The 27,552-nt window shown below is 40.5% G+C and overlaps 1 protein-coding gene and 1 long non-coding RNA gene across 2 annotated transcripts; one reads left to right on the top strand and one right to left on the bottom strand.

Moving 5' to 3' along the window:
* The first annotated feature begins 2,321 nt into the window (after positions 1–2,321).
* Positions 2,322–26,396, top strand: LOC115799830 (E3 ubiquitin-protein ligase RNF31-like). The gene is made up of 24 exons (XM_030757126.1): positions 2,322–2,516; positions 6,172–6,377; positions 7,166–7,312; positions 7,423–7,578; positions 7,669–7,737; positions 7,906–8,023; positions 8,218–8,379; positions 8,471–8,621; positions 8,988–9,139; positions 10,174–10,304; positions 10,955–11,197; positions 11,307–11,648; positions 12,432–12,617; positions 12,706–12,912; positions 13,024–13,197; positions 14,059–14,157; positions 15,660–15,749; positions 15,903–16,017; positions 16,177–16,289; positions 16,825–16,935; positions 18,473–18,521; positions 20,549–20,645; positions 23,652–23,817; positions 25,202–26,396. Exons 2-24 carry the CDS (start codon positions 6,174–6,176, stop codon positions 25,247–25,249), a joined length of 3,330 nt encoding a protein of 1,109 aa, XP_030612986.1. The 5' UTR covers positions 2,322–2,516; positions 6,172–6,173; the 3' UTR covers positions 25,250–26,396.
* Positions 16,266–25,688, bottom strand: LOC115799831 (uncharacterized). The gene is made up of 3 exons (XR_004021623.1): positions 25,653–25,688; positions 20,891–20,951; positions 16,266–16,343 (listed from the first exon to the last, which is right to left on the bottom strand). It is a non-coding gene; the product is annotated as an uncharacterized LOC115799831 (long non-coding RNA).
* Positions 26,397–27,552: the final 1,156 nt, after the last annotated feature.

Genomic DNA, 27,552 nt, shown 5'->3' with positions numbered 1-27,552 from the left:
AAAGAAGTACAGTTGCCTTGACCTGGATGACCAAGAACCTACGCAAAGGTTTTTATACTTGACTAAAACTAGGCGTGAACCAACACATTTTAGTTACGTGAAATAAAATAAAAACTAGACTTTAGAAAAAAGACTAATTGAAAATTATTCTTCCTTCAAATCAACTCAAATAAAATAGATAGAGATGTACTTAATAATGTGGCACTTAGCTGGAGTACCGGGATGGACTCCTTTTTGCCTTCAGAAATACTTTAATTCTTTGTGGCATAGATTCAACAAACTGCTGGAAACATTCCTCAGAGATTTTGCTCCATGTTGACGTGATGGCAGATTTTTCAGCTGCTCATCCACATCATTAATCTCCAGTTCCCCCACAGACCAAAGGTGCTCTACGGGATTGAGATCTGATGACTGTGGAGCCCATTTGATTGCAGTGAACTCAGGGTGTGTGTGAGATGACCACGACCAACAACCATACCACATTCAAAGTCACTTAAATCACCTTCCATCCCCATTCTGATGCAGGGTTTGAGTCGCCGTCCTGTGATTGGCTGATTTGAAGCTCGTATGAACAGGCAGTTAAGCAGGTGTACATAATAAAGTGGCCAGTGAGTGTAGCGCAGGGATCCTCAAATCCAGGCCTCGAGGTCCAGTGTCCTGCAGCTTTTTTGTCTCCCTGATCCAAAACATGGCTGAATTACCTTCTCGGTATGCAGTCAAGTTCTCCAGAGTCCTGCTAATGCAGGAGACACAGAGACACATCTAAAAGGTGCATGACACCAGACCTTGAGGCCTGGATTTGAGGATCCCTGGTGTAGCAGATTGAGACCGGAAGGTCTACATGACTGAAAGTCAAGTGTTTGTATTTTTTACTGTTTCATAATTTGGAAATCTTATAATCTGAAAGTTATCAGCCACGTGATGAAAGCAAAAACAAAAAGTGAAAGTAATAAAAACTAAACTAAGGGGCAAAATCTTTGGACATTTAAAAACTAAAGTGAAAACAGCAAACTCACTGTGGAAAATAAGGGAAAGTAGACTGAAATGAAAGCAAAGATCCAGCCATGTTCTTCTGCTTACCTGGAATGGGGAAAGAGGCAGCACATTCCCTGGGCAGGTCACCAATCTTTTGCAGGGCTCACACCTGTGGTCAATTTAGAACTACTGATGGAATGTCTTTGGACTGTGGGAGGAAGCCGGAGTACCTGGGAGAACCCACTCAGACACAGGGAGAACATTCCAGCTCCATCAGCCTGAATTCAAACCCAGGACCTTCTTGCTGAGAGTTGCCAGTGCACCACAATGCCATCTCTGAAATCAAAGATTTTAAACTCAAATAAAAACTAACACAAAATACAAATTTACATCATTGATGGATTAAAAAAAATAAATAAAAGATCAGATAAACATTATTTATCCCAATGGTTGGTAAATGTTTGTGTCACAGCAGCCAAAATGTTAAATAACCTATAACAACATAACTTAAATGAAGTAAAATACATCAATAAAATACATACATATTGACATATTAAAAAAAAAAAAACAGAATCAGAAGGTTTTATTGCCATATGGGTGAACAGGTTCAAAACATTAGGAAATTGCTGCAGTACTTTGTGCTCACATAAAAACAAATAAGTATAAAAACTATAACACAATATTACAAATATACAAATTACAAATATACAGAGATATTAGAAAACTATAACACAATATTACAAAATATACAGTGCAGAGAATAATTACGACAAGTCATAATCATTTAGTGCAAAGCAGAAACCAGATGAATGCTAAAGTAACATAATAAAGTGGCTGTAAAGATAAAAGAATGTAAACTATAGTCCAGTAATATGTACATGACAGTGCAGTGATCAGTGCAAACAGACAGATGCATAAACATAGGGTCATCAGCGTTTGTGGAGGGTGGTGGTAACAGTCTTAGAGTTATTGTTAATGAGTCCAACAGCAGTGGGGAAGAAACTGTTCTTATGGCGGGAGGTTCTGGTCCGAATGGACCGCAGCCTCCTGCCTGAGGGGAGAGGGTCAGAAAGTCTGTGCCCAGGGTGAGAGTGGTCGGCTGCTGAGTGAATGCTCAGTGAAGTTAAAAAATAAGACCCAAAGGGGGGGCAATTAATAAATAAAACAGTAAAATAAAACAAAACAAGTGAAATAAAATAAAAGAGTTTAACATAAAATGTAAATATGATATAGTAAGGAGTTTAATAAGCTAAATAAATAAACAGTAAAGTTTATAATTTTCATGTCTGCTGTTACCGGTAGGTGTGGAAATTCCGCTTTTATTATGAAAAATGAAAATTGGACCGGAAGTGTGGAATAGTTCCGCGTTTAAAGCAGAAAGCTAGCTTTAGACAACCTGAAGCAGCTCAGTGTGGGAGCGACTCTAAACGCTGGCACAACATTTTAAAATACGCCGACTTTACTCACGGCAATGTAAAGACTTTATTCAGAGAAGAAGTGACAGGAGTAGCCGTCAAAAGAAAGCCAGAGGAGCCGAGGCGGTAAGTTAACCGATGAGATATGAAGCTAAATTTATGGAGGTGTTTGTAAAAGTTTCTGTTTTGAAGTTTCGTTTTCAGCTGCTGGGAGTTGTTTTTGTTGGACTTTAACACGACCAAAATGACACAAACCACGATCAACTCCTGTTAGTTTGGCTTTTTACCTTACAGAAAGCAGCGCTGAGCTGGTGTGAAGTGACTGTGATGCGGTACTCAGCTGTTTACTTCTGAAACTATGATTAGCCTGGACTTTCCCATTAGATCACATGATTAAAGGTGAAATTATTAATTATAAAGGTCACTGATGACCGAGTTTCCACTTGTTATACTTCCTCTGCTACCGATGTCATTTTCTGATGTGGACTTGAATCAATTTTCAACTAAAGGAGCTTACTAGTTAGCTTTTATTAAAGCATGTAATCTCTAAACTTGTGGAATAGTTGCGATGAGGAATTAAGACTATGCAGTCTGTGATTTTAACCTATCATTCACACAGTCACACTATGATGGGTGCATTGGGCGCAGCTCGGGGTTCACTATCTTGCCCAAGATGCTTTGAAATGCATACCAGAGGAGCCAGGGATCGAACCACCGACCTTCAGTTACCTTTACCTCCCGTGCCACAGCCACTCCGTGTACGTAGCTCAAGTTAACAGAGAATGGTCGATGCTTTAAATCTGATCTCTCACGCAGATTTGGAGGCTTGTAGAAACAGTGTTACAGTTTTGCAGGTAGTGGACCGATAAAAAAAAAAAAAAACACATAATATTCTTTGAAACGGCCCAAGTCAGGTGAATGGGTTCATATATATTAAGGTTTGAATATGCTTGGGTGTGATAATCCCCATGTGCCAAATCCAAATGAACCTTTATCTAGAAAGAACAGGTTTCTTTTAATATTTTATCCAAAATCTGTTATGTGTTCTCTCATTTTCCCCAGTATGAATTTTTAAATACTTATACTTATGTACTTATCTTCCAATAGTCCATATTAGAGCAATAATACTAGATATGTACCCTAAGACATTTGAAGGACTTAATTCAAGTAGTTTTCTAGATAATTTAATTTTAAAATGGCCCCTAAAAAGATGTAAAAGAAGTTAAGTGCATCCATAACTTCATCCCTTGAAATCCCTTTTCTGAGAAATAATATGGGCCTGAGAGTTTGCATACTTCGTATCAAGAAGTGTACATTTCCCCTGGAATTTATTCAGACAAATCTTGGACAATCTGGTGTGAAGCCTTTTTTTTTTTTTTTTTTAATTTGATGAATTGAGATGCAATGACATTATTTATCCTTTCTTTTGTCTCTGGACTGTAAAAGGGTAGATAGTTCGTTCCAAGTCGAACAAACTGTTCCCACCTGATCCCCTCAGAATCAGTGGATTTATTTCTACACTACATTTATTATATTTAATAAAGGCGCACAGACTTTTACCTTCATACTATGGCATTTACATGGGCGTACCTCACATGAATTCGTGTCTTTGTATCCTTGTTATGGTTTGTTCTCTGTACAATATCTTTGCCACTGCAAAACTGAGTTGCCCCATCATGGGACTAATAAAGGGATTTCTTATCTTATCTTAATCTTTGCTCTCCTGTGTTGCTGATCACTTATGTCTGGGAGTGGTTGAGAGTTTATTTTTGCATAATTTTATAATAAATCAAACAAATGTGGGACGTTTGTGATCATAGTAACCAGTCTTGGTAAGAGTGCATATTGCTCTCATGTTGTGTGATGTTATCTCTGAGCCTGACCATTGTTGCAAAAAGTCTTTACTGCCATGACTTCAGCACAGTTGTCCTGCAGTGAGCGTCAGAAAAAGGTTTGGACCATTTGGAGCCAGTTCTTGTTTCCTTTTCCTAAAAAGAAAAGGAGCAAAGAGTTATAGAGTTACAGTTTACTTCTCAACTCATCGAGCAAAGTCCCACAGTCACACCAGCAATCACTCCTGCTTTTTTATTTCTCGAATTCTTTCCTCGCCTTTGAGTTCCTCCCACAGAGATGTTATTGGTGTCGAACCAACAGCTTCTAACTGAGCTTCAGATAAGGGGTCTCATCATCTATTCCTTGCATTGTTACAGCCTCCTGTTGTATTTTATGATCTCTATCAGATGTGCAGAAATCTGTGTGGGAACCAAGAGGATTTACAAACCAAATAAAGAAAAGAAGCTAAAGCAGTAATTATATCTTTTTGACTAATACCAACCAGCACTGGCGGGTGGCTTCATAGTGCCTAATAAGCAAAAGATCCCTGGTTTGATCTGGGACAGAGACAAATGCTTTTGCGGTTGTGTCAAGAAGTGCATCCTATGTATTAAAAAAAAAAAGCTGCCAACTCAGAAATGTGGAGTGATCTCCTTGAGAATAATGGAGCAGCTGAAAGAAGCTTTACCAACCGTCAGTGGTGGACTTCCCGGTGGCCTGAGAGTCATTTTGATCTCCTGTGATATTATAATGAGCCGCCTGAAACCTCAGATCCAGGTGTACGTGTCCCAGCGATGCACATATATATATGAACATAGTTTCGTGCATGCAGGTTCTTCTCGTCTCGCATATTCATATGCGTGGTTGTATGTGCACTGATGTTGTTTTATTATATACTGGACTTCAAATGACAGCATTAAAGTGAATTCTTTTCACCGTGATAATCATTTAGAGAATTTGATATTGTGACCGTGCAGAGTAACAAACAGGATTAGGGTACAAAATGAGCATTGTGTTTGGTTGTTGGAATAGAGTCAGATTTGCAGCCTGAATCCTTTTTTCAGGCGACCACTTGCCAGGGCAGACTAGGCCAAAGAATAAAACCAGAGAAAAGATAACAAACATAACAAGGTTGCCTCATGGAAAGAGCAGCTAATGACAGTGATGCCTTGTTCCAAAGAAATATTACAGCAAAAACAAAATTTAAAATACACACTGATGGCATCTTTAAAAACTGCATGACTGGACTTTGATATAGTAGACACGCCAATACGCCACCTCACCTTCAGCCTTGCAGGGAAGCAGTTTAAGAAACACTAAACACAGGAAACAGTCCAAGGCTGTTCCTGCATACCAGCATGGACTGAACCAGCAGGGCAACCTGCTTTTCACCTGCAGGCAGCCACACACTATACCTGCAAAACTTGCTCATTGGTTGACCAATTATGGTTTAGTTTTCAGATGACTTTTAATCATAAACTCAGTGTCTAGATAATCTTAATGAAGCTCCACAGTTCAGATTGATTGAAGAGCTATTTTTGTCATTTGGAAATATGACTCCTGAAGTTTTGTTTTTTAATAATTTTAGGTTCCACTATCACTTTATTAGCAATATTTAAGTATTCAGTTCTTAAAAATGTATTAATTAATAACAGTAAATGGTTTTTATTTTTATTGAATGTTAGTGTAAGTGACTGAAGGAAAATGTAAAAGCTTCACGTTTTTTTTTCTTTGCAACTCTTCTGGCACTCTTTGCTGAAACATACAGCACAATAATGTGACTTTTGTATTTTGAACTAATCAGTTATTTCTTTGGTAAGACCAGCAGTCACACACACATAATAACAGTGAATTTACAGAATAAATTAGCTAATCTCCTATTTTGAAGCCCTGGAATCATGGATGCTTGATAAATGATCTCTAAGAAGTCATCTTCACCTTCTGACAGCAATGAGCACCAGTTCTGCATCAGTCCAGATGGAAGAGGTCAGGGGAAGAGCCCAGACCCTCCTTTCGTCCTCGGGTTCGGCTCAGGATGTGAAGGCTGACGTCCAGACGATGGCCTCTGTCGCACTACCTCTGTCAGAGAAGTACCTTCACGTCTCGGCGGAGGACATGCTGAGGGAGAACTCGGCAGGCCGCAACAAACAGGAGGTAATTTAGTGTTGCTTAGTGCTGCTTGATGTTTTATTACCTGTTAATGAATTTGTTAAAAAAAAAACATCTTAAACTCTGCTACAGTAGCTTTGCATGATTCATAATTCAAAATAATCCTTATGTATCTAACACTGGGCCTGGATGCAGCTCTTCAGTTTTAGCTTGTTTCAGCTCATTTCAGAATATTCATGCCCTTAAGTCATCTTGTTTCTGATCGGCTGCCCCTCATAAAAATAATTTGAGATGTCTATGATGTCTTACAGAGCCAAGAGCAGAAAAAACTTGGTGTTGAGAGCAATCTGAAGCCTGTACCTTCAGTTTATTTAAGGAAGGCAATGCTAAAAATTTACCCTCATGTAATAAAAACTGCCTGAGTTACAGGCCCTCAACGAGTATTGGGATGGGTGGAAATGTTGAACTTTTTATTTAGTCCCAATTTTACATCCAGTCCAACTTCCACAATCTAAAGCCAAAATAAATTTTTTCTTTACAGTAACTTTTTTTATGACCAGCTTTGAGTATCAGTGTTATGGGAAATAGCATAGCGTAAATAACAAAGCTGCACCACTTTAACATCGATGACATGGAGGAACAGAAACAGGCATTGATATCCTGGATGTTTGATCTGTTGTATGATAATTCACTGCAAAAAACTGGAGGAAAAGTGCATTTTGGGTAAATTTTCAAGGGTCATATCATCATGTGGGATAGGTGGCTGATATGCAAATGAAAGCTCTCTCTCTTTTTTTTTTTAAACCTACATTACTAATTGTTCTCCACAAAAGGTCCTGGAGTCATTGAATCGACTCGTCAAGGCCTTGAGTATCCTGGAGAAGTACGGCTGTAACCTGACCTGTCCCACCAGGCCCAGATACTGGAGGAGCGTGAAGCACAACAACCCTGTTTTCAGGACCACGGTGGATGCCATCAAAGTGAGGAAAAACCAGATTTACAGATAATTTGACTTTAGTTGGCAGACGGTCTGAGAACCTTTCAGCTTTCTTTAAAACGTTGGGATTGAAATCCTGGTTTTGGTCCACAGGGGGGCCGCAGAGTCCTCTATCTCTATGGTTACACCAGCCAGCAGGTGGACGGCCTCAGCTTTCCAGATGAAGTTCAGAATCCAGATGTTGAAAGAGTCGCAGCGGTGACGCTGGAGGTCATGACCCTACGCACAGAAGTGGATATGATAGTAAAGGTTTGTATTGACTCCTAAACTGTTCTGATCATTAGTAACATCTGTGTACAGCTGTTTTTATGCTCCATTTTCTTATGTTTGTTTGTTCAGGGTACCCATCCTCACCTAGAGCACTTCCAAGATATTATTCCATCTGTCATCCCACCTGTCATCTCACAGGTGTGTACGCACGTGTGAAAAGGCTGTTGGCTGAAAAATGAACACAACATAAAAATATTTCCCAACAAAAACTGAATTTAGACATTCAGTTTTAATTATCTGTCCTTTTCAGTCTTTATTATACTTTTGCATGTGATGCTGATTTTTTTTTTTTTTTTTTTTTTTTAGGCTCAGCTGGTGACGGACTCGGTGATGAAGCTGCCTGGAGAAGAACAGCAGCAGGGAGACAGACCTCAGGTCCTGCCTCTTCTTGCCAATCCCGCTCAGGTGCTGAAACCATCAACAGGTGAGCTGCTGCCACACCTCCCAGCCTGAGTTAGTCACAGAGAAAATAATTACTTATCTAAATAAATAATGACACTGTAATATGTGAGGTTGTATTTAATAATTGTAGAACCTGTTAAGGTCCAGGTGACGTTCGTCCTGATATGTGAAACCTTAGAATCAAAGGAGGGTGTGTTTTCTTTTCTCTGCCTCCAGGTTCTGCTACAGCGAGTGAGTGCAGTTTGTGTGGTGGTGTTGCGTCTCTGTTTTGCTCATCGTGTGACAATCCGCATTTCTGCGATGCATGTGATGACCTCTTCCACCGACATCCCAACAGAGCCACTCACAAGAGAGACAAACTACAGCAAAACAAACCGAGTAAGCCGAGTTATATCCGTGAAACAAACCCAGCATTGGCTGTGCTTGTTTTTGTTGCTTCCTGTTTTAACTTGTCCCCTTTCTCTTGCAGACACCTGCACCATCTGTGGCATTGCTGCTGTCCACACTCGATGCTCCACCTGCCTTCAGAGGCTGTGTCTGAAGTGTGACAAACTCTACCACTCCCACCCTGACCGCAAAGGACACAACAGGACAATTACCACACCTGCCAAAACATCCAGGTGAGGAGAACAGTCCTCATTCAGCCCTTTATTTGGCAGCAGATCAAATTCAGGTAGGCCGCAGGTTGGATTTGTAGACCATCTCCTTTGTTAGAGTTCAGGTTAAACTCGGACTCGCTCATTCTTTGGAAATTTGATCAAAGTTTGATCAAAAGTTCTCAGTGTGAATTTCTGAGGCAAGCTGGGCTTAAATTTCATCCAGAGATATTAAACAAAAGTCTTAAATTTCACCTCTTTTACCTGCAGAGACCCGGAACATCTGCAAACCTACAGCTGTGGGAGTAAACGGGTTCTTTATGATCAGTTTGAAGAAGATGTGTTCTTGTTTTTAGGGGATAGAATAAAATGCAGCATCCTGTTTTTCAGCCCGTCTCTGTCCCCGTGGGAGTGCGCTCACTGCACGACAGTGAACGAGATGCGAGCCGTTCTCTGCACGACCTGCGAACGCCCTCGACTCGCCACGCCGTCGTCCACAGTTCAGGAAAGCGCCGTGTCACTTCCAGCATCACCAAACGCAGGTAAGAACAGACTTTTACACATGCAGCAGGTTACAGGGTGTCTATGGATCCTGTAAAAGTTGACACATTTACTAAATAAGGCCCTAAAAAGTGGACCTTCAGGCTTAAACTGCAGGGGTGGAAGCCAAGAAGATGATGATGATGATGATGATGATGATGAAGAAGGCGGTCTTGCTCACACACATTTGGACAGTTTTAAAGTTACTTATAGCAAATCTCTGTTTCTAAAACAGATCAAAACCTTTTGAAATTAGCTCAAGCTTTCAAAAGGATAAACATTATGCATTAATGTAATACTAGGTTGTGTCATAAGGTGGTGCCAGGAGTCAAGGCCACTTTTCTATTAAATCAGGGAAGTCATTGAGGAAAACATTTAAAAGGTCAGTCTGATAAAAGGTGAAACCTCTTTAACAAATGGGGATGGCTAAAAAGAGACACACCCACTGAGAACTGGTGCCTCCTGGCAATGAAAGTCTTAGTTAAAAAAAACAAACTCTGTGACACAAATAGTCTCAGGACCCATAAGCTAGTGGCAGGCCCAGACCCAGAAAAACAGGAGGGTTGCATCAAACATCTGTATCCCTCCACTCTGGCGAGGCCTTTGGGAAATAAGTGAACAGACAAAAGGACAAAAAGTACCTTTTTAAACTCAAGCGAATACTTCACTGTTCCTGTGTTGTTGATTTGGCATCAGTGTATCACTTTTGATGTCATTTGCATTGCAACTTCAGTCTTAAATTTATTAAGACTGTGAGACATTAAGATTGTCTCACAGTCTTAAATTTAACTTGCAGACACTTGTGTTACTGAGCAAAGTTAAAATAATGCAGAAATTGAAACTAATACAACAAAACATAAATAAAGCAGATTAGAAATATTAAAAACTTAAACAGGAATTTGGTGGTTTTGACCTAATTTTGCATGAAGAAAATGATCTCTTTTTTAACATAAATAATCAACAGTATATTTATAATATAATGAAGCTTAAAGACAAAACCCACTTTGAACTGAACTAATTGTGCTCAATCTCTCAGAGTGGCAGTGTAAGAGCTGCACCGTCGTCAATCAAGGCAGCAGCATCCTCTGCGAGGTGTGTGAGCGCCCCCGTCTGGCCACTCGCCCTCAGGTCTCCGCGGAGATGTCCAGCCTCAGATCTGACTCAAAGGTTGGTCTCCTGCTGCTGATAACGGGGCCTCCTTATCTTCTCGGTGTGAGAAGATAAGCGTTTGGCACAGACTGAGTCAACAGGTTCCTGCTGGATGCAAACCTGAGCGGCATCTGCTCTGTTAGTGTCACTTCTTGTTATGGTTATTGAGTGCTGAGCTTCCATAAAGCAGAAGAGTTCATAAGGAGACAGATTAAAAAATTACATGAAAGGAAAAGCTCACTGTAGTCCAGCTTGAAAAAAAATTTATTTAATTTGTTAAAATTATTCAGCTGATTGTTTTGCTTCTTAGATGTGTAGAGCTGACTGACTTTCTCTGTTTTGTATCATTATAATAGAATATTTTCAGATTTTACGCTGTTTATAGGACAGAAAAAACATTTTATAGATGTACATTACTCAGGAGATTATCATCAATGCCACGTGCTGACCAATCAGTTCTCTGGAAAATAGTTCTCATTTCTTTGACTTTCTGCACAGATAGTTGGAGGATCTAAAGTTTTTTTTTTTTTTTTAATGGCAAGAATCTCTCACATAAGTTACGGCATCAGCTGTGTTCTCACTTGGGAATACACTCGGATTAGTTTAAGTGAGGGTGGAAGTGTACTGACAAAACCTGTTTTACATAATTTCCATGTTTCCTCTTGCAGTGGACATGCCAGTTCTGCACGTACGTTAATAACAAGCCCTCCTCGGTGTGTGAGATTTGCAGCATGTCTCCTAAAGACTCCGGTGGGTTTTCTCTGCCGCAGTCTCTCCAACAGACACCGTGCAGCACGAGGGATCAACCTCAGGTGGGCACAAGGCCGCAGCCGCTGCCCCGAGTCAACCTGGAGCTGAAGAGGCAGAATACGATGAAGGAAGACGGGCTCTCTCTCGTCCGTCACATCAGAGTACGGCAAAAGTTTCATACCCCGCAGCAGCCTTCCTTTCTTTCTTCTTTCATGAAAATCAAGTACAATATTGCAGTGTAGAAAGACTCATCTTGATTCTTATTCACAGGATGCAGAAAAGCGAGGCATCAGCCCAGAGGAGGTGTACGCCGCTCTGTGCGTGTGCGGCAGCAGCAACGTTAACCCCTGCGACTGGCTGACCTCAGAGCTGCCTCACCTGCTGGATGAAATCTGCGCCATGGCCGCCTCCGTCCAACTGAACTACAAAATGGGGAATTCTGGGATGCAGCCCATGGGGGAGAGAGACGCAGAGGACTCAAAGCAGAGCGGTCCGACTTCCACAGATGGCGGCATGAAACTGTCCAGAGCTGAGGCCAAGCAGGCATGGCTGAAAGTAGGAGGGGATACAGAGAAAGCTGTGAGACAGCTCCTCAGAGACCGAAAAGTCAAGGTGGGAGAATTACAATCACTTAAATACACATTTACCTTTAAAAGAAAGACAAATCTCTTTTTAATTTAGTCTGTTTGGCTGACTTTAATGTATTAAAGGAAGTCCTGCAACATTTTACTGTCATTGTTTCTTTGATTAAGAAAATCTTTGCTACACACATGAAAAAACAAAAAGTCATCTGCTTCAAAGCAGGGGTAGATTAGGTTAAACGCCTGTGACCTCACAGGATTAAAAAACATACAGATGTCAAAAATAAAAGATCCGTGGTGCTGACGGTTTCCTGGTTTTCATTATGCTGCTGAAAACCTTGAAGATGATGATTTCATAAAAAAAAAACCTTCTGTTGGTCTTTGGACTTGGACAGATAACAGGAGTGTGAGCTGCTTAAAAAAAGTAAAATAGACACATTGGGATGCTCCTTTGATGCAAGCCAGTTTTCTGACCTTGAAAGATATTCTGCAGCCTGTGGTTTTGGTGAGAATTTGATGTTTTTCAAACCTCTCAGCTGGTGGAAAAGCAGAAATTCATCCTGATTCAAAAAGCTAACTTTTAAACGTCTATCTTATATTTAAAAAAACAAAAAACAAGGGAGAAAGTGCTAATGAGAGTTCTATTATAAGGAACACTGCAAGTTCACTATTGCCTGGTTAATGAGGCATTTGTTTATGTTTCAGTGGCCTGTTTAACATTGTCTATTATAGGTGTAAATACTGCCTTACATGTGTGTCCGTTCTTCACACCAGATGTTAAATTGGGATTTCTTTTTGTCTCCGTTGGGTTCAGATGAGGGAGCTTCACTCTCTGGGCTTCCAGGATGCAGCCCAGTGTGAGGAGGCCCTGCGGCAGAGTGGAGGTGAGGTGAAGGGGGCTTTGTCTCTGCTTCAGCGCCCCCTCCTGGAAGCTTTCCACCAGCGGGTCTGGACGGTACAGCCCGAGCCACCGATTGATCCCAAACACCCAGACAAACAGGTTAGACTTGAAACCCCTCCAAAGGGATCTTACTTTTAGGTGTAGCATGTTCATTTCCACCAAAACCTTGCTGGCTTGCTTCCTTCAGAGGATGTGCAGGCGCCTGCTAGCGCTGTACGACCTGCCCAGCTGGGGGCGATGCGAGCTCGTCCTGTCACTGCTCCAAGAACCGGGTGTCACCTACTCCCTGGAGGATGTGGTGCAAGCCGTGAAGGAGTCACATGACAGAGACTTCATCAGGCGTCTCCTCAACAACGAGTGTCCCGTCTGTCTGTGCATCTTCCCTCGCAGCAAGGTGGGTCATCGAGGAGAGCGGTCTGTTTCCGTCCCTCTGCAGCACATCATTCAACAGTTGTGTTTACTGCACAGCTGTTAAAGCCTCTTTCTTCCCCCCTTCGTGCTCTAGATGCAGTCTTTGACGTCCTGTCAGTGCTCAGTGTGCCTCGACTGCTTCAGTCAGCACTTCACCATCGCCGTAAGAGACAAACACATTCGAGACATGGTGTGTCCCGGCTGTGGCGAACCTGACATTAATGACCCTGAGAAACTGGACAGCTACTTCTCCACACTGGATATACAGGTGAACTCAGAGAAAATGTGACCGTAAAGAGTCAACAAGAGACCTCAAATGCATCTTTTCACAGGTTAATACGCATCATCACCGATTCACGCGTCACTTTGAAGCCGATGGCTGGTCGCTTGCACACGTTCCATGCTTTGGTTGCCCTCCTAATATATTTACTACCAGGTCATAAGTCAGTCGGTGGTCTCTTGTGCTCTTATTGGTAGTCGCTTCAATCGTTCTACCTGAACTCTTCTAGAAACATGTCGGAGGTGAACGTGAGAACACAAATGCCCCATGCAGTCGTATCGCGTGTTAAGCACTCTTTGACCTTTGTTTGTAAAACCAAACCAAAATATGAGGAAAAATCCTAACAAGGTGATTTTCCTGCCTCCGTCCGCCTTTGCCTAAACAGAATGTTTCCAGAACAGAGCTGTTGTGAATGATCTCCTGCTACATTTGAGAACAAACGACTGCGGACGAAACTCCAACATAATCCAAATACCAAAGCATAGACAGATGTGCAATATAAACAGACCAGTGTATTCTGCAGAAGTACAGGCCAAGATTTCAGTTTACATCTGAGTCAGATTCTCCATGTGATCATAATTAACTGATTATTCATTTTTATTTTTAAATGAAATAAAATCACCCATCCATGCTCAAACCGAAACAGAAACATAAAATTGAATGTATTTATATTTGAAAACCATCAGAGGGAAGAGATGTGGACGAATATTCTGTGCAAACTGTACAAAATTACATGAAACTAGTATCCAAACACCTCAGCTGGCAGACAGGTGTGAGAATAACCTGCCACTTTTTTTTCCTCTTGTAACAATGATGCAGTGACGCTTCCTGTCATGTTTGTTTTCCCAGCTGAGGGACTGCCTGGAGCCCGAGGTGTACGACTTGTTCCACAAAAAGCTGACTGAGCACGCTCTTATGAAAGACCCAAAGTTCCTGTGGTGCTGTCATGTGAGTTCATCAAAACGCAGTCTGCTTGTTCCTCTCTTGCCTGATCTTTCACAATCACATTTCCGCCTCCACCCTGTAATTTGCATGCCACTTTTTTCATGTAACACTTAGTTTGGGTTATTTTAAGCTCCGTGTTTTGGAGCCTGAATTTATTCACATGTGAGCAAACCAGGATGGAGAGCCACCTTTATGCACCTCAGAGAACTCAAACAATCCAATTTATCCTACAGTTGTTGCACCGTTTTATGAAATTCATGCTTTTCTTTAGTTAATCCATCCATTATTTTTTTTCCTTTGCATATGCAGCCCATGTCTAATGCTTAAAAGAATAAAAAAATTGGAATTTTACAGCTAACAGTTGTTTTTATTGGCTTGTTAATTTACATGAAGTGTCAAAAAATTGTGACCGGCACAAGTTGACACATCTACAAATATTTTGTGTTATTTCATTTCATCCTTTGCATTCACTTTACTTCAATGATATAAAACAAAGAACCACAGCCAATCCTCGGATAGCTGTATGCTTTGTTTTCTGGATGATGGCAGTGGAAAGGACATTAATGAGGTGACATGTGATTCAGTTTAGAAAGTCAGTCTCCTGAGTCCACTCAGGTCAGCCATGTGGAAACGGGCTGACAGCAGGTGCACTGGAAAAAGACTTTATCCTGTTTATAGTAGATCAGTCAAAAGATAACATCAGCTCAGATTTCTGCAAACCACAGAGGAGAACAGCCCTGACCCACTGCCAAACCGGTCGTGCTGTATGATGTTTCAGGCAGCATTGTGTTCGCCATGTTATCTCCACACTTTTTCATGCCTGTCACATGTGCTCAGTGTGAACCTGCTGGCAGACTTGGCAGACCTGCCAGTTCTGGTGTTCCCTGGCGAATGCTAGCCAAACTGCACGGTGCTAGACTGTGAACAGAGGTCCCACTAAAGGATGCCAGGACCTCATGCCACCTTTGTGGAGTCTGTTTCTGGCAGTTTAGTAGCCTGCTGGAGGTCATTTTTTTTTGGGCCATGCTCTTCCTGTTCACAGAAGAGCAGATCTCGGTACTGCTGCTGACTTGATGTCCAGCTCTGCTTGTGTAACACCCGGTCTCCATAGCTGGACTATCTGTGCAACTTGAACAGGCTGCAGACACAGTCTCATGCCACCAGCAGTGACAACGACACTAGCAGTGACAACGACACTAGCAAAAAGCAAAATCAGAGAAAAAAATCATTCAGGATGGAGAAGGAGAGGCAGTGGCCACAGCCTGCAAACAGAGAGAGAGCCAAACAACATTTGGCTCTCCGCTGCACCTGTTGTCACTTTGATTTGTACCAAAGCAGATGAAACTGATTCACAGTGGTTCATGTTTCTTTTCTGGACATTTTAACTGACTTTAATTTTAACTGTATTATGCTGCGATCAAGTGCTCCCTCAAGAGAAGTCAACCATAAATCTTGGGAAATAAATCTACAGAAGAACTTAAAAATCCCTTTTCTGCCTTTCTCAGTGCACATCTGGGTTTATCAACGAGGGAGACCAGCTGAAGGTCACCTGCCTGTCTTGCCACAAGAGTTTTTGTGCTCAGTGCAAGAAAGCGGTGAGTATAATCTTAAATATTCTCCACTGTGCATGAGAGTTTTCCAGCTTATTAAAAAGAAAGGCCTCAGAGGTTTACACATGCAACCCTGAAACTTTGCCAGTCCTTCAGTGCAGGAAGCACTTAGCTCATTATTCCTCTCTCTGGTCCCAGTGGGAGCCTCAGCACCAAGACGTGTCCTGTGAGCAGTTCCAGCTGTGGAAGAGGGAGAATGACCCGGAATACCAGAAGCAAGGCCTGGCCGGCTATCTGAGGGACAACGGCATCAGTGAGGCTTACCGCAGTCTTTACCTAAAACCATAACCACAAGTTTCATTTCAGTGTTTGGTTCCTTTGTTCGTACATCAGTCAGCTTCACCCACCTCATGTGCACAATGTTTTTATTCCTGCACTGAAAGTGTCTCCGTTTCATCTCATCTTCCTGCAGCCTGTCCTCACTGCAGGTTCCAGTACGCTCTGACAAAGGGCGGCTGCATGCACTTCAGCTGCTCCCAGTGCAGGTACCAGTTCTGCAGTGGCTGCAACAACCCCTACCACAAGGTGAGGGTGATTTATGGGCGTCTGTACTTGGACTGCTGTCCCTGCAACCTGGACCTGGATAAACAGCAGAGGATGGAAGGATGTTATTTGTTTTAATCACCAACTAACTTTAAAATCATTTTTGGATCAATAAAACAGCCATCACACTCTCATAGAGGAAATATTTAGATACTTATTTAGTTCAGCCAGCCATCTAAAACTAAGGGAAACTCACTTCTTGTCTTTGTTCAATTTTTAGCATAATTGAACAAGAAGAAACCAACAAAATTGATCAAAAATGTCTTCACATCATCAATTACCCCCAGCAAACAAAACTAGTACAGTTTAAGACAAAGAAATCAGTTTATTCTGAAATGGAAGAACTTGAATCTGTCATATATTTGATATTTTAGCTTGAAACGTGACCCAGGTGACTGGTGCAGCTCTAATACAGGCGTGCTCGGTCGGCTCTCGAGCGTTCAGTGGGATTCACTGTTTGTGTTGTTTTTCTGTCATCTGACCTCTTAATCTTGTTTTTTGGGGGTTTTCTTTGCAGACTAAATGTAAGCCTGAGTGCACATACAATGGCATGCACGCTCATCACCCTCGAGACTGTCTCTTCTATCTCAGAGACTGGGAGCCGGCCAGACTGCAGGCGCTGCTGCAGGTAAGACTTTCATGTATGTTTGCTGATTGTTGGTTATTGTATAACAAACTAGAGCTGAGTGATGCTACACCCAGCTCTGCTCCCTCAGCTATCCTGCCTCACCTGTCCTCCTGCAGCTGAGCTAAAACCACAGAACACACACATATTCCTTTCTGCTGTTTTTGTTTTTAACTGTTGCATTCAGTTGGGATGGTTCAGTTAGCGTGTTACCTGCAGCAGATGGCAGTAGGCCAATCAGACAGACAGCAAGTGAAAAATATTTGTTTACGCAGACACGAGTCACGGAGCAAATGATCTCAAACAATACAGGATTTAAAAATAAGATAAAAGCAGAAACTGCCACAAAACAGGACTGATTAAACCCTGCTGGTCTCCACCTGTCCTCGGGATCAGCAGATCCCAGGTGAGCATTTCAGAGGAGCTCGATTTTTTTTTTTTTTTTTTTTTTTTTTTTTTTTTACCTTGTTTGACACGAGTGAACAGGATGAAGAGTGAATTCAAAGACGCACTGCCAGAGAACCTCACCGTGCTCTGTAGGTTAAACTGCATCGTAAATATGAGAGGAGGCCAGTGCAGGGACATGAGTAGTGGGTTTGGTGTGGCACCGTCTGTGTGACCTAGTAGTCGACCTAGCAGCAGTGGGCTGCAAGAAGTCATTTACAATACAGAAATTTAAAAAGTAGTTTAACTTAACTCCTTGAAGCCGTCTCATTACTGAATGCTGCAAGTAAAACTATTCATGGAGGATTAATGTCATCATCACGAGAAGAAGTGAATAAATGAAAAGACAAAGAAGGAAATGTTTCGTCTTGGGCTCCTGCGATGATCAGAGTTGGATTAAAGGTTTTGAAATGGGCAGCTGCAGAATAAAGTTTGGGAATAGTTGTGTTTCAGATATCTGCTGTTTTCTGGCTTCAAAGTGGATGACTTCTCTTTTTGTGTGTGTGTTGTTCCTACAAACTAGCTTCTACTTTCAAAGCTTTAATCATTATCCGTTTCCTCCATGCTGCAGGAAACGGCGCAGCCACGGCTTTACTAAGAAAACATTTATGTAACGCAACATCACAATATGTCAATATGAGCAATATGATCTAATTTTATAATGTTATATTCTAATACACTGCCCTTCAACAGACTAAATTTGTTTTGCAGATTTTTAAGCTCATCTGGAGGTTAAAACAGGAAAAATGACTCAATTTATAAAGGATTAAGCAAGATGGCCTCGTGGTTATCCCGTCCACATTAAACTGTGACCGATACAGTAAATAAAGCCTGTGTTATGTTTTGAATACAGCTTTGTTTAAACTTGGTAATGCACCTTCAGGCTTTGAGTCACCAGTGAACTAGAAAGTTACTTTTCCACCCTTTGAATAACAAAACAGGCTTTCTGAATTGTCCTCTTCCCACAGATCAATGTTTAGAGATTATTTTTTTATAACTATGAATAAAAGTGGACACATTTTGTGAGGGTTCACGTGAGTCCGATTCAGTGTAGTAAACTGACAGCATGTTTCTCGGTGTGTTTTCCTGCCCTCAGAGGAGCGGCGTGGAGTTCAACACGGATCCCTCTAATGGAGCTCAGACCGGTAAAACTGTTTCCTTTTTTTGTGTTTATTGTTGTCAGAAAATCTTGATGGCTATCCTGGCATTACTGATAAATATCTGAAGATTAAATTGTTAGATTTCTTTACAGAAACTAAATCAGATGGGATGAAACTGAGCTCAAATGTGGTCACATAAATAATTTTAGAAATGCATTTGATTCAGTTCATTTTATGTGGAGCTGGTTCACAGCACCAGTTACTTAAAGGCACTATGTAATGCAAGGTGAAGACTCTATAATATTCGAGAGAGAGCCCCAACAATCAGATGATCCTCTATGAACAGCACCTGGTGACAGCGGAGAGGAAGAACCCTCCAACAGAACCAGGCTCAGGGAGGGCGAGGAGAAAGAGAAGAGATAAAAGAGAGCAGAGGTAGACAAGGACACAACACCAACTGGGGAGAAAGAAGACAAAATTTAAAGGCACGCTGCAGTGCCAGATATGTTCTCAGTGCATTATAGGAAGTCTCCCAGCAGCATAACTGATCCATCCCCAACTATAAGCTTTATCAAAAAATAAATTTTGAAGCCTAATCTTAAAAATAGAGAGGGTGTCTGTCTCCTGAATCCAAACTGGGCGCTGGTTCCACAGAAGAGGGGCCTGATGGCTGAAGGTGATAGACCTTACTTATACAAAACCTTAAGAGTATCACATTACATTGTTTGGCCCCTTCCAGTTATCCTGTGCGGGTCAAACACAGTTCTGGGAGATATATGTAGCAGTTTGGGCGAACAGGTCTCATTGGTGTTGGAGACAGCGGCACCAAGACAGAAAGCAGGACTCCCTCTGTTAGGGAGGTCCTGCATGCCTGCATCAGCACTATGTGCAGGGTCAAAGGGTCAAACCCAACATAAAGCATGAGAGAGAGAAAACGCTGAAACCTTGGACATTAACAAAATAATCTTTAACAGAGGTCTTTAGGATCCCACGGGGTCAGATCGTTCAGGACTTTGTGCGTGAGGAGTTGAAGCACTAAAAGAAAACAGTTTGATAAAAGAATGAAAAAAGCAACAATAAATTAAAGCTTTTGGCACATGTGTTAAAACAAACTGATGAAAAAAAATCTAAGTGATTGCAAAAATGATGTTATAACAGTGCATTTGTTTATGCTAATATTAGATTAATTAGATTCAACTTTGTCATTGCACAAGTTGCAGTACAAGGCTGTGAACTGTAGTTTGCCTCTAACCAGAAGTGCATAAAAGAGATAAGATGCACAGGACAGATGAGTATAATACAGATATAATATAAATATACAGAATGTAAGAAACAAATGGTAAAAATAATAGTAATAATATGTGGAATAAATAACTTATGGGTAAGTGAGTTGCATCAATAATACAAATACACACAAACACACATACATGCATGCATACACATGGGGGAGAGATTTATCATAATATCTGAAAACTGAGCCAAGTAAATAAATACTGCACTGCATGGACAAAAGGTACTGGGTCACCTACAGACACTTCTCAGCCATGGAAAGCATCACATGAAGCTCCTGGTTTTTGTGCCGATGTTAATGCCAGAGGAGGTTTGGCTTTCTGCTGTTGTACTTTGCAGTAATACCACTTACAGCTGATGGTGGACTCCACAGAGCTCTTTAGAACAACCTGTTCTTTCATATGTTTGGAAAGGCAGGCTACATGGCCAGGTGCTCGATTTTATACACCTGTGGCACTGAGGCTGAAAAATACCCAAATTCAAAGATTAAGAGATGTGACTCAATACTTTGGTGCACATAGTGTTTTATCACCCCCACAATAATGATAATGATGCTCATATTCCATAAATAAAAACCTAGTAGTAGTAGTAGTAGTAGTAGTAGTAGTAAGAAATGTGTAAAGTGCATTAATACAAAAACCATTTACTTTTAAGAGACTGTGTGGTTGAATGAAGATATTTTTCTAGTATCCATGCACAGGAAAGCAGGTGGTACTGATACATGAGCTCCAGCATCAGTTCAGTGACTCTGTTATCATTCTGACTTTGTGCTTCTGGTGCAGATGAATGTGGTGTGATGGAGCAGAAAGATGAAGGAGGTCAGCAGGTGGATTCACCGTGTGGCACCAAAACACAGCCGGGACAAGCTGGACTCTGCAAGTGAGTGATCAGGCGGTAAAATCTGCGCGTGGCTGCCACGTTGACTTCCTTTTACAATTTCTCTCGAAGCTTTGACGGGAACATCATTCTCGTCGTTCTTAACGCATTTCCCCTCATTCATTGTGTTTGTACGCACTGCTATTGTTTCGGCATATGAAGACGTTTTGTCATTGTTGTGGTTGCGTTTCTCATCTGACTCATCAGAACAGTTTTGTGTCAGTCAGAAGTGCATATTGTTTACTTACCTAAAGACTGACCGGTGTTGCGTTCGTCTGTTCAATCAAATCACTCCAAACTTTTTCAGATCTGTAGGAAAGTGTATATTAAGTCATACACATCAGTGAAACCGCCCTTCAGCCAAAAAAAATAGAAACATGCCCTCAGTCTTATATCACACGTAAACTAGAGTCACACTACATAAATGCTGGAAGCGGGAGAGCTGAAGATGTTAAGATTTTCATTGAGAGTGACCGAGATGGAGAGGATTAGAAATGAGTACATCAGAGGGACAGCACAGGTGGAGTGCCAGAGTTAGGGAAGCAAGGTTGGATGGTTTGGACATGTGCTGAGAGAGGATAGTGGAGGCAGGCAGGATGGTAGAAAAGAGAGAAGATTTGTGGATGAAGTGGAGGAGGGCATGCAGAGGGTTGGTGTGACAGAGGAGGATGCTGGGATAGGGTGAGATGCAGGCAGATGATCTGCTGGGGTGACCCTGAGAGAAGGAGATAGTATTGTATGTATCATTTTCCTTTACTTAGATTCACCAATTATATTATGTGATAATAATAATTATGTGACACTTTTTTTTTTTACATTTTTGCTGTACTCTAAGATTTGATAAAATTATAAAACCATTTGGTGTCCATGTCTTAAAACAGTGATGAAAATGTTTTCATTCACTGGTCAGAGTTGATGTGATTGACTGGCTTTGCATATCTGACGTGAAAAAAGTTTAGATTGTTTTAGTGTGTTTTGCACAAGTGAGTTTTTGTTATGAGAAATGCCTTCACGGTTTTGAAGTAAGAGCAGTGAGAATGACATTCCTGGTGTGGGAACGGGATCAAAGTGATCAAGAAAAACCGTAAAACAGGCGAGCTGAGTTTTGATGATTGAGGGGCAGCATACAGCTGAGTAAGGATCAGCTGGTTTAGCCGCGAACGTGCAGGTATATGGCATTTTCAATCTGTTTGAATCCATTGTTAAACTAACAATAAGTACCCCAAAGCTTTGAGGCAGGAGAAATGCTTGTAATAATATGGAATTAATATTCCCTCTCTGTGGTCCGTCTGACATGATGAGAGAAATATGCGACTCTGCAGCTGCTGTGTGCTCCGCTGTGTTCAGCAGTTGCTGTCTTGTGGTGTGTTGTGACGTCTGTTCCTCTGAAAACAGCTGCCTGCTGCAGCTGGAAACATCTCTGTGAGAGTGATGACTGAGAACTAAACAATAAAAAGCTTCAAATGCAGCTCATAGTTCTTAAAAAAGTCGAGGCTCAATCCAAAAAAGTTCAGTTTCGTTTCTTCATTCAGAGGTTTAAAAACAAAAAGGTCTGTCATGTTTGAGATGATGATAAACTGGACATGCTGCTGGAGTCTGAGTAAAAACTAACTTTAATTTCTCTGAGAGCTTCTGCAGAAACTACCAGGCTTGATATTCAGGAAATCCAGCAGATCCGGAATGACAGGCGGCTCCTGGAATTTATTTTTAGCTTGTCTGTTTCCGAGAAAAAAAAATCAAGGTGTTGTCATAGCCTTGGTGGCAGCGGCATCTGCTCCACAAAAACTTCAATGTTGGCCGTAATGCCGCAGCGATGTGACCTACAGATGCATGCACTTAAAATCTCAGATGAGGAGTGCCAGGGTGGCTCAGCGGTCGAGCAGGTGACGACATATGCCGCGTGGCGGTGCAGACGGCGCATGTTCGAGTCCTGACCTAGTCGCCATTTCTCCTCCCACCTTCCTGTCTCTCTCCACTGCAAAGCTATCAAATAAAGCTGCAAAAGGCCAAAAAAATTATTTAAAAAAAAAAAAAAATCTCAGATAAGTTCATATCTCTGTGACTTTGACCCCAAGGTGAAGGTCAGAGGTTGGGTTTTCTGAACACAGTAATGATCTCCAGGTATCTGCTCAGGGCTGCTGAAACTGACCAACATCATCCTTTCCCCCTTAAAACCAGTGTGTTACCCACAGAGTAAAACAGGGAGAAGGCACACCAGCTGGAATTTTAATGTTTAGGTTCGCTGTCACGGCAGCATTTGTGGCAGCAGGCGAGCAAAGTGGCACATTCAGCAGCCTGAGAGTCAGAGTGGGGATTGGATTGGATTTCTTCAGGTTGGAGTTGAGTTACAGTGTATCACAAAAGTGAGTACACCCCTCACATGTCTGCAGATATTTAAGTACATCGTTTCATGGGACAACACTGACAAAATGACACTTTGACACAATGAAAAGTAGTCTGTGTGCAGCTTATATAACAGTCTTCATGTAGAGCAACAATTTGTCTTTTAAGATCCTCAGAGAGTTCTTTGCCATGAGGTGCCATGTTGGAACTTTCAGTGACCAGTATGAGAGAGTGTGAGAGCTGTACTACAAAATTGAACACACCTGCTCCCTATGCACACCTGAGACCTAGTAACACTAACAAGTCACATGACATTTTGGAGGGGAAATGACAAGCAGTGCTCAATTTGGACATTTACGGGTGTAGTCTCTTAGGGGTGTACTCACTTTTGTTGCTGCTGGTTTAGACATTAATGGCTGTATGTTGAGTTATTTTGAGGGAAGAATAAATTTACACTGTTAGATAAGCTGCACACAGACTACTTTTCATTGTGTCAAAGTGTCATTTTGTCAGTGCTGTTTCATGAAAAGATATACTTAAATATCTGCAGAAATGTGAGGGGTGTACTCACTTGTTTCCACTACACCCCTAAAACAATCAGGTATTGCAGGTGACTCTGCCCACCCCTCCACCCCCTTTGATGAAGGTCTGTGTTTGTTCCCACAGTAAGCACTACGGGGAGTACCTGGTGAGTCTGATAAATGCTCACTCTGTGGACCCAGCTCTGCTCTACGATCTCAACGAGGTGATTCGAGCCTGTGAGAGGTACCAGGTGGACAAACAGCGAGGAGAGGGCGAGGATGACAACGCTTACCATGCTCGGCTGCTCAAGGTGAGACGCTGATAAATGTATTCATGCATATACAGATACTTCAGTAGGGCTGGGCCATTTGGATAATTTGGGGTGCCCAAACTTGTGGGCCGCTTCCGGACACCCCTGATTTAGAGGTTCAGTTCTCCAGATCAGCAGCTCTTTAACACCATCTGTACCAGACATCAGCCTAATCAATCAAATTTTCCTTTTCAGACAGTGCAGTTCACATAGCATAAAAGTTTAAATAAATAGAACAAATGTTTAAAAAATAAGCATCTTAAAAAGAGTAAGATGATGAGAAAACACTGTCGAGTTCTTTAAACTATTTTTTCCTGGTTGGATCCCTATAAACTAAAATGTACCTGAATGAATTTATAAATGGCCTGTAAGTACACTCAGTAAAATTAAGAGCAGTGAAAAAATTAAAAAAAAAAATGCAGTGCTGAGTAATATGAATTTAAAAAAAATATGAAACTTAAACCTAAAAAATAAAAATAGCGTTTAAGGACTCTGAAAGTCTGTAAAATTAAGTTCAATGCAAAACAAAGTAAAATTAATTTAAAAATAGTCTATAGTTACACCAGGACTGTCAAATGTAAATGCAGCTAACATTAATATAAAAGGGATTATTAATATATAAAGAAAATTTTTAAAAAATGGTCTAAATACACTGAGTGAGGATATATAATATGAAAAAACAAAGTAATGCTGAATAAACTGGACTAAAAAGACATTACATTAAAAAAAATTTGAGAATAGCCTTTAATTATACTAAGTGTCAAACTAAATAAACAAAAAACTAAAAATAAGTAACTATAGTAAATAAAAGAAAAATAAATTAATTAAATAAAAACACAATATCCATCATTGTTTTAAAGTGGAATAAAAACACAAAAAATAAAAATAGTATAATTACAGAGTGAGTGAATGAGAATAAAATGAAAACAAAAAAAAAATCATCAAATGTTGAATGAAATGGATTAAAACCACAAAACATCGCAGAAAAGTATTAACAAAATAACTAACGAAAACTAAAAGCAAATAAAGACGATAATAAAATATCCAGCATCACTTTAAAGTGGATTTAAAAAGATAAATGGAATAAACAAAAAATAGTCTTTAAGTACACTGAGTGAGAAATTAGGATCAAGTAAAAATATAAATGTTGGATAAAGTAGATTGAAAAGACAAAACATGATTAAATGGAATTAACAGGTACAATAAACTCAAATCATGATTTAAGTTTATTGTACCTGTTAATTCCATTTTATCATGTTTTATCATGTTTAATTCATAAAAACCTACGGCAACACCGACACAACCTGTGACAATAAAGTTAGTCTCGTTTTACTGTTTGACATCGAGGTGTTCACGTCTGTTCTTCACATTTTCCTCCCCACAGAAACTGATGGACGTTCCTCTTGGAGAAAAGGTTCCTCGAAACAAATGAAGACTTCCGGATTTTCCTGCCTGCAGGTCCACAGCACTACTGTGTACTACATGTGTACTACGACATGAGCTCAACAAAGCCGGGCTTTCTTTGCTTTATTTGGTTCTCTGTTAATCGAAGCTTTCTGATTCGCATTAAAAGGGGTGTTTGACGATCGAATGCCGTCTGCTTCAGTCGGAGGTGGTCATGGAGAGAGAGAGAGGCTGTTTTAAAGGCAGGTGAAGCCAAAGACGAGTGCTGCAGGAAGCTTTTGTAAATCCACTTTTGAATGTTAATGTTAATGCGACAGCAGCAGATCAGTTTAATGTGAGTGCCACATTAACCTGAGGCCTGTACTGCGATACCCAGGCTTAGCTTAGCACAGCATTAACAATCAAACTGCCTCTAAAACCTCCAGACTCACCTTTCACCTTCTGGTGATTCCATAGCTGCTGTCTCATCGAGTGTAACCTGCTCCGGAATAAGTTGGCTCTGAGGATAAGAAGTAAACCGAGGTTCTAACCTCAAGTTAACTCGATTAGCCCAAATCCTGCCTCTGGTAGAAAAGGCCTCTTCTCTGGACCAGGTTGCATTAAGCAGCATTAGTTACCATGGTGATCTAGCACCTGTGGCTCATGAGGTCTGGAGATTTGCTAGAATAAAAGCGCTAGAGTAGAAAGAGTAGAAAAGCACTATATGAGTAGGAGCTTGTTTTAGAGATCCGCCCTCATGACTGTGAAAACTGTGGCTTGAAGCCCAGCTAACCGATCACCCTCTCTTTGCAGTACACCCCTCCAGACTGTTCGAAGAGCGTTTATATATTAAATATATTTGAACTCTATTTTTTTTTCACAGATCATAAATGACGAAAACATATTCTGAAGAAGGAAATCTTCTGGGTCTATAAGGAAGCATTTATTTGTTTTTCTACTCATGTTTCGTGCCTTTAAGTCGCAGGGATGCGAATCTTAAGATTTGAAAAGAAATTGTTGATGATGTGGAGCCGGATCTTTGTGTGATAAACTCATTTGTGTATTTTAAAAATGTACATTTAAAAGTCTGTCAGAATAAATGTATGTTTATTGGCCAGAATTTGATCATTTTCCATCTTTGATATTTCTGTTCTGCTTTATAAACTTTGGATCCATCAGATTGAAAATCATCTCAATAAATGGAGTGAATTTTTTTTTTTTTTAAGTGGATTTATTTTTTTGACAGATTTTGTTGTGTTTTCATTATTAAATTTATCTTAAATTAATTTAGTCAGATGTGAATTTTAAAGAGTGTTTTGACCAGAATTTAAACATTACAGACTAACAAGCTAAACAAACTTATGTAAGAAGGTCCAATTTCCTTTTTTCACTGAATGCATCATCAGTTTTCCTCACAGAGAAAGCAAAAGCTACGTTCACTTACATCACAGCAACAACAACAAAAAAAAAGTGCATTTTGATTGTTAATTACACTAGAACAATTATTTAATTATGTCATCAAATAAAATGTTTAATTTATTCTATATTAAAGCAAAATTGTCAAGGTAGGATTCAAAGTTACCAACAAAAACCCGAAGTTGAACTCCTTATGATGTAGAATGGTAAAATGCACGGTTCATCTTACCTCACTCATTATTGTGATGATATTTCAGCTGTTTTGCTTGAAGAAGCTGATCAGGGGACTGTTCAGGGCATAAAGAACATTTCATTGAATTTAATCCCACAGTCACTTTGATAGTGTGGCTCTCTGCTGCTATTATATATATGCAGTGGTATCAGAGCATGTGGACAAACACTGACAGTGGGCATGAATTAATATTTAAAAAAATTTATATCTTTATACCAGGGTATTTTATATTTATGTTTAATATTTTTTTCCACACAAACTTGACATTTACACCCAAGACTGGCAAATTTATGAAATAAAAGCCGTCAGATTTACATAAAAAAAAAATCAAATTTGAACTCCTGGGATCAATAAGGAACATTAGAAGATCAAAAGCGCCTCTTTCCAATCAGATCATCAGTCCAGATAACAGACTACAAGCTTTAAGTTAAAATATTAGAGACAGTGTAAAAGAAAATTATAAATTAACAATATATTAAAATGATAAGCTTATACTGGCTCCTACTACACACAGCTATATCATTATTAAAAACTGGATGAATAATATGCTTATTAATAATGTTTAAATTAATAAATCACTCAGAAACATGTATTAGGTAAATCTGAATCATTCTGTGATCACAGCTGAGTCATTTTTAAGTTTGGCTTATAATAAAACAAAAAATGGATCCAGTATGTTACAAAATCATAAATAAGCACTACTG

This window comes from Archocentrus centrarchus, chromosome 20 (genome assembly GCF_007364275.1).
Source record: "Archocentrus centrarchus isolate MPI-CPG fArcCen1 chromosome 20, fArcCen1, whole genome shotgun sequence".
Classification (NCBI taxonomy): Eukaryota; Metazoa; Chordata; class Actinopteri; order Cichliformes; family Cichlidae; genus Archocentrus; species Archocentrus centrarchus.
The sequence above is the reverse complement of the archived record's forward strand: the minus strand, read 5'-3'. Positions and strand labels throughout refer to the sequence as shown.

Excerpts from the sequence above, each read along its gene's own strand:
- LOC115799830 (XM_030757126.1), top strand. The coding sequence starts at position 6,174 with ATGAGCACCAGTTCTGCATCAGTCCAGATGGAAGAGGTCAGGGGAAGA. Across the intron at positions 8,380-8,470 it reads ACTACAGCAAAACAAACCGA|ACACCTGCACCATCTGTGGC; the intron begins GTAAGCCGAGTT and ends TTTCTCTTGCAG. Across the intron at positions 11,198-11,306 it reads CTCTCGTCCGTCACATCAGA|GATGCAGAAAAGCGAGGCAT; the intron begins GTACGGCAAAAG and ends TCTTATTCACAG.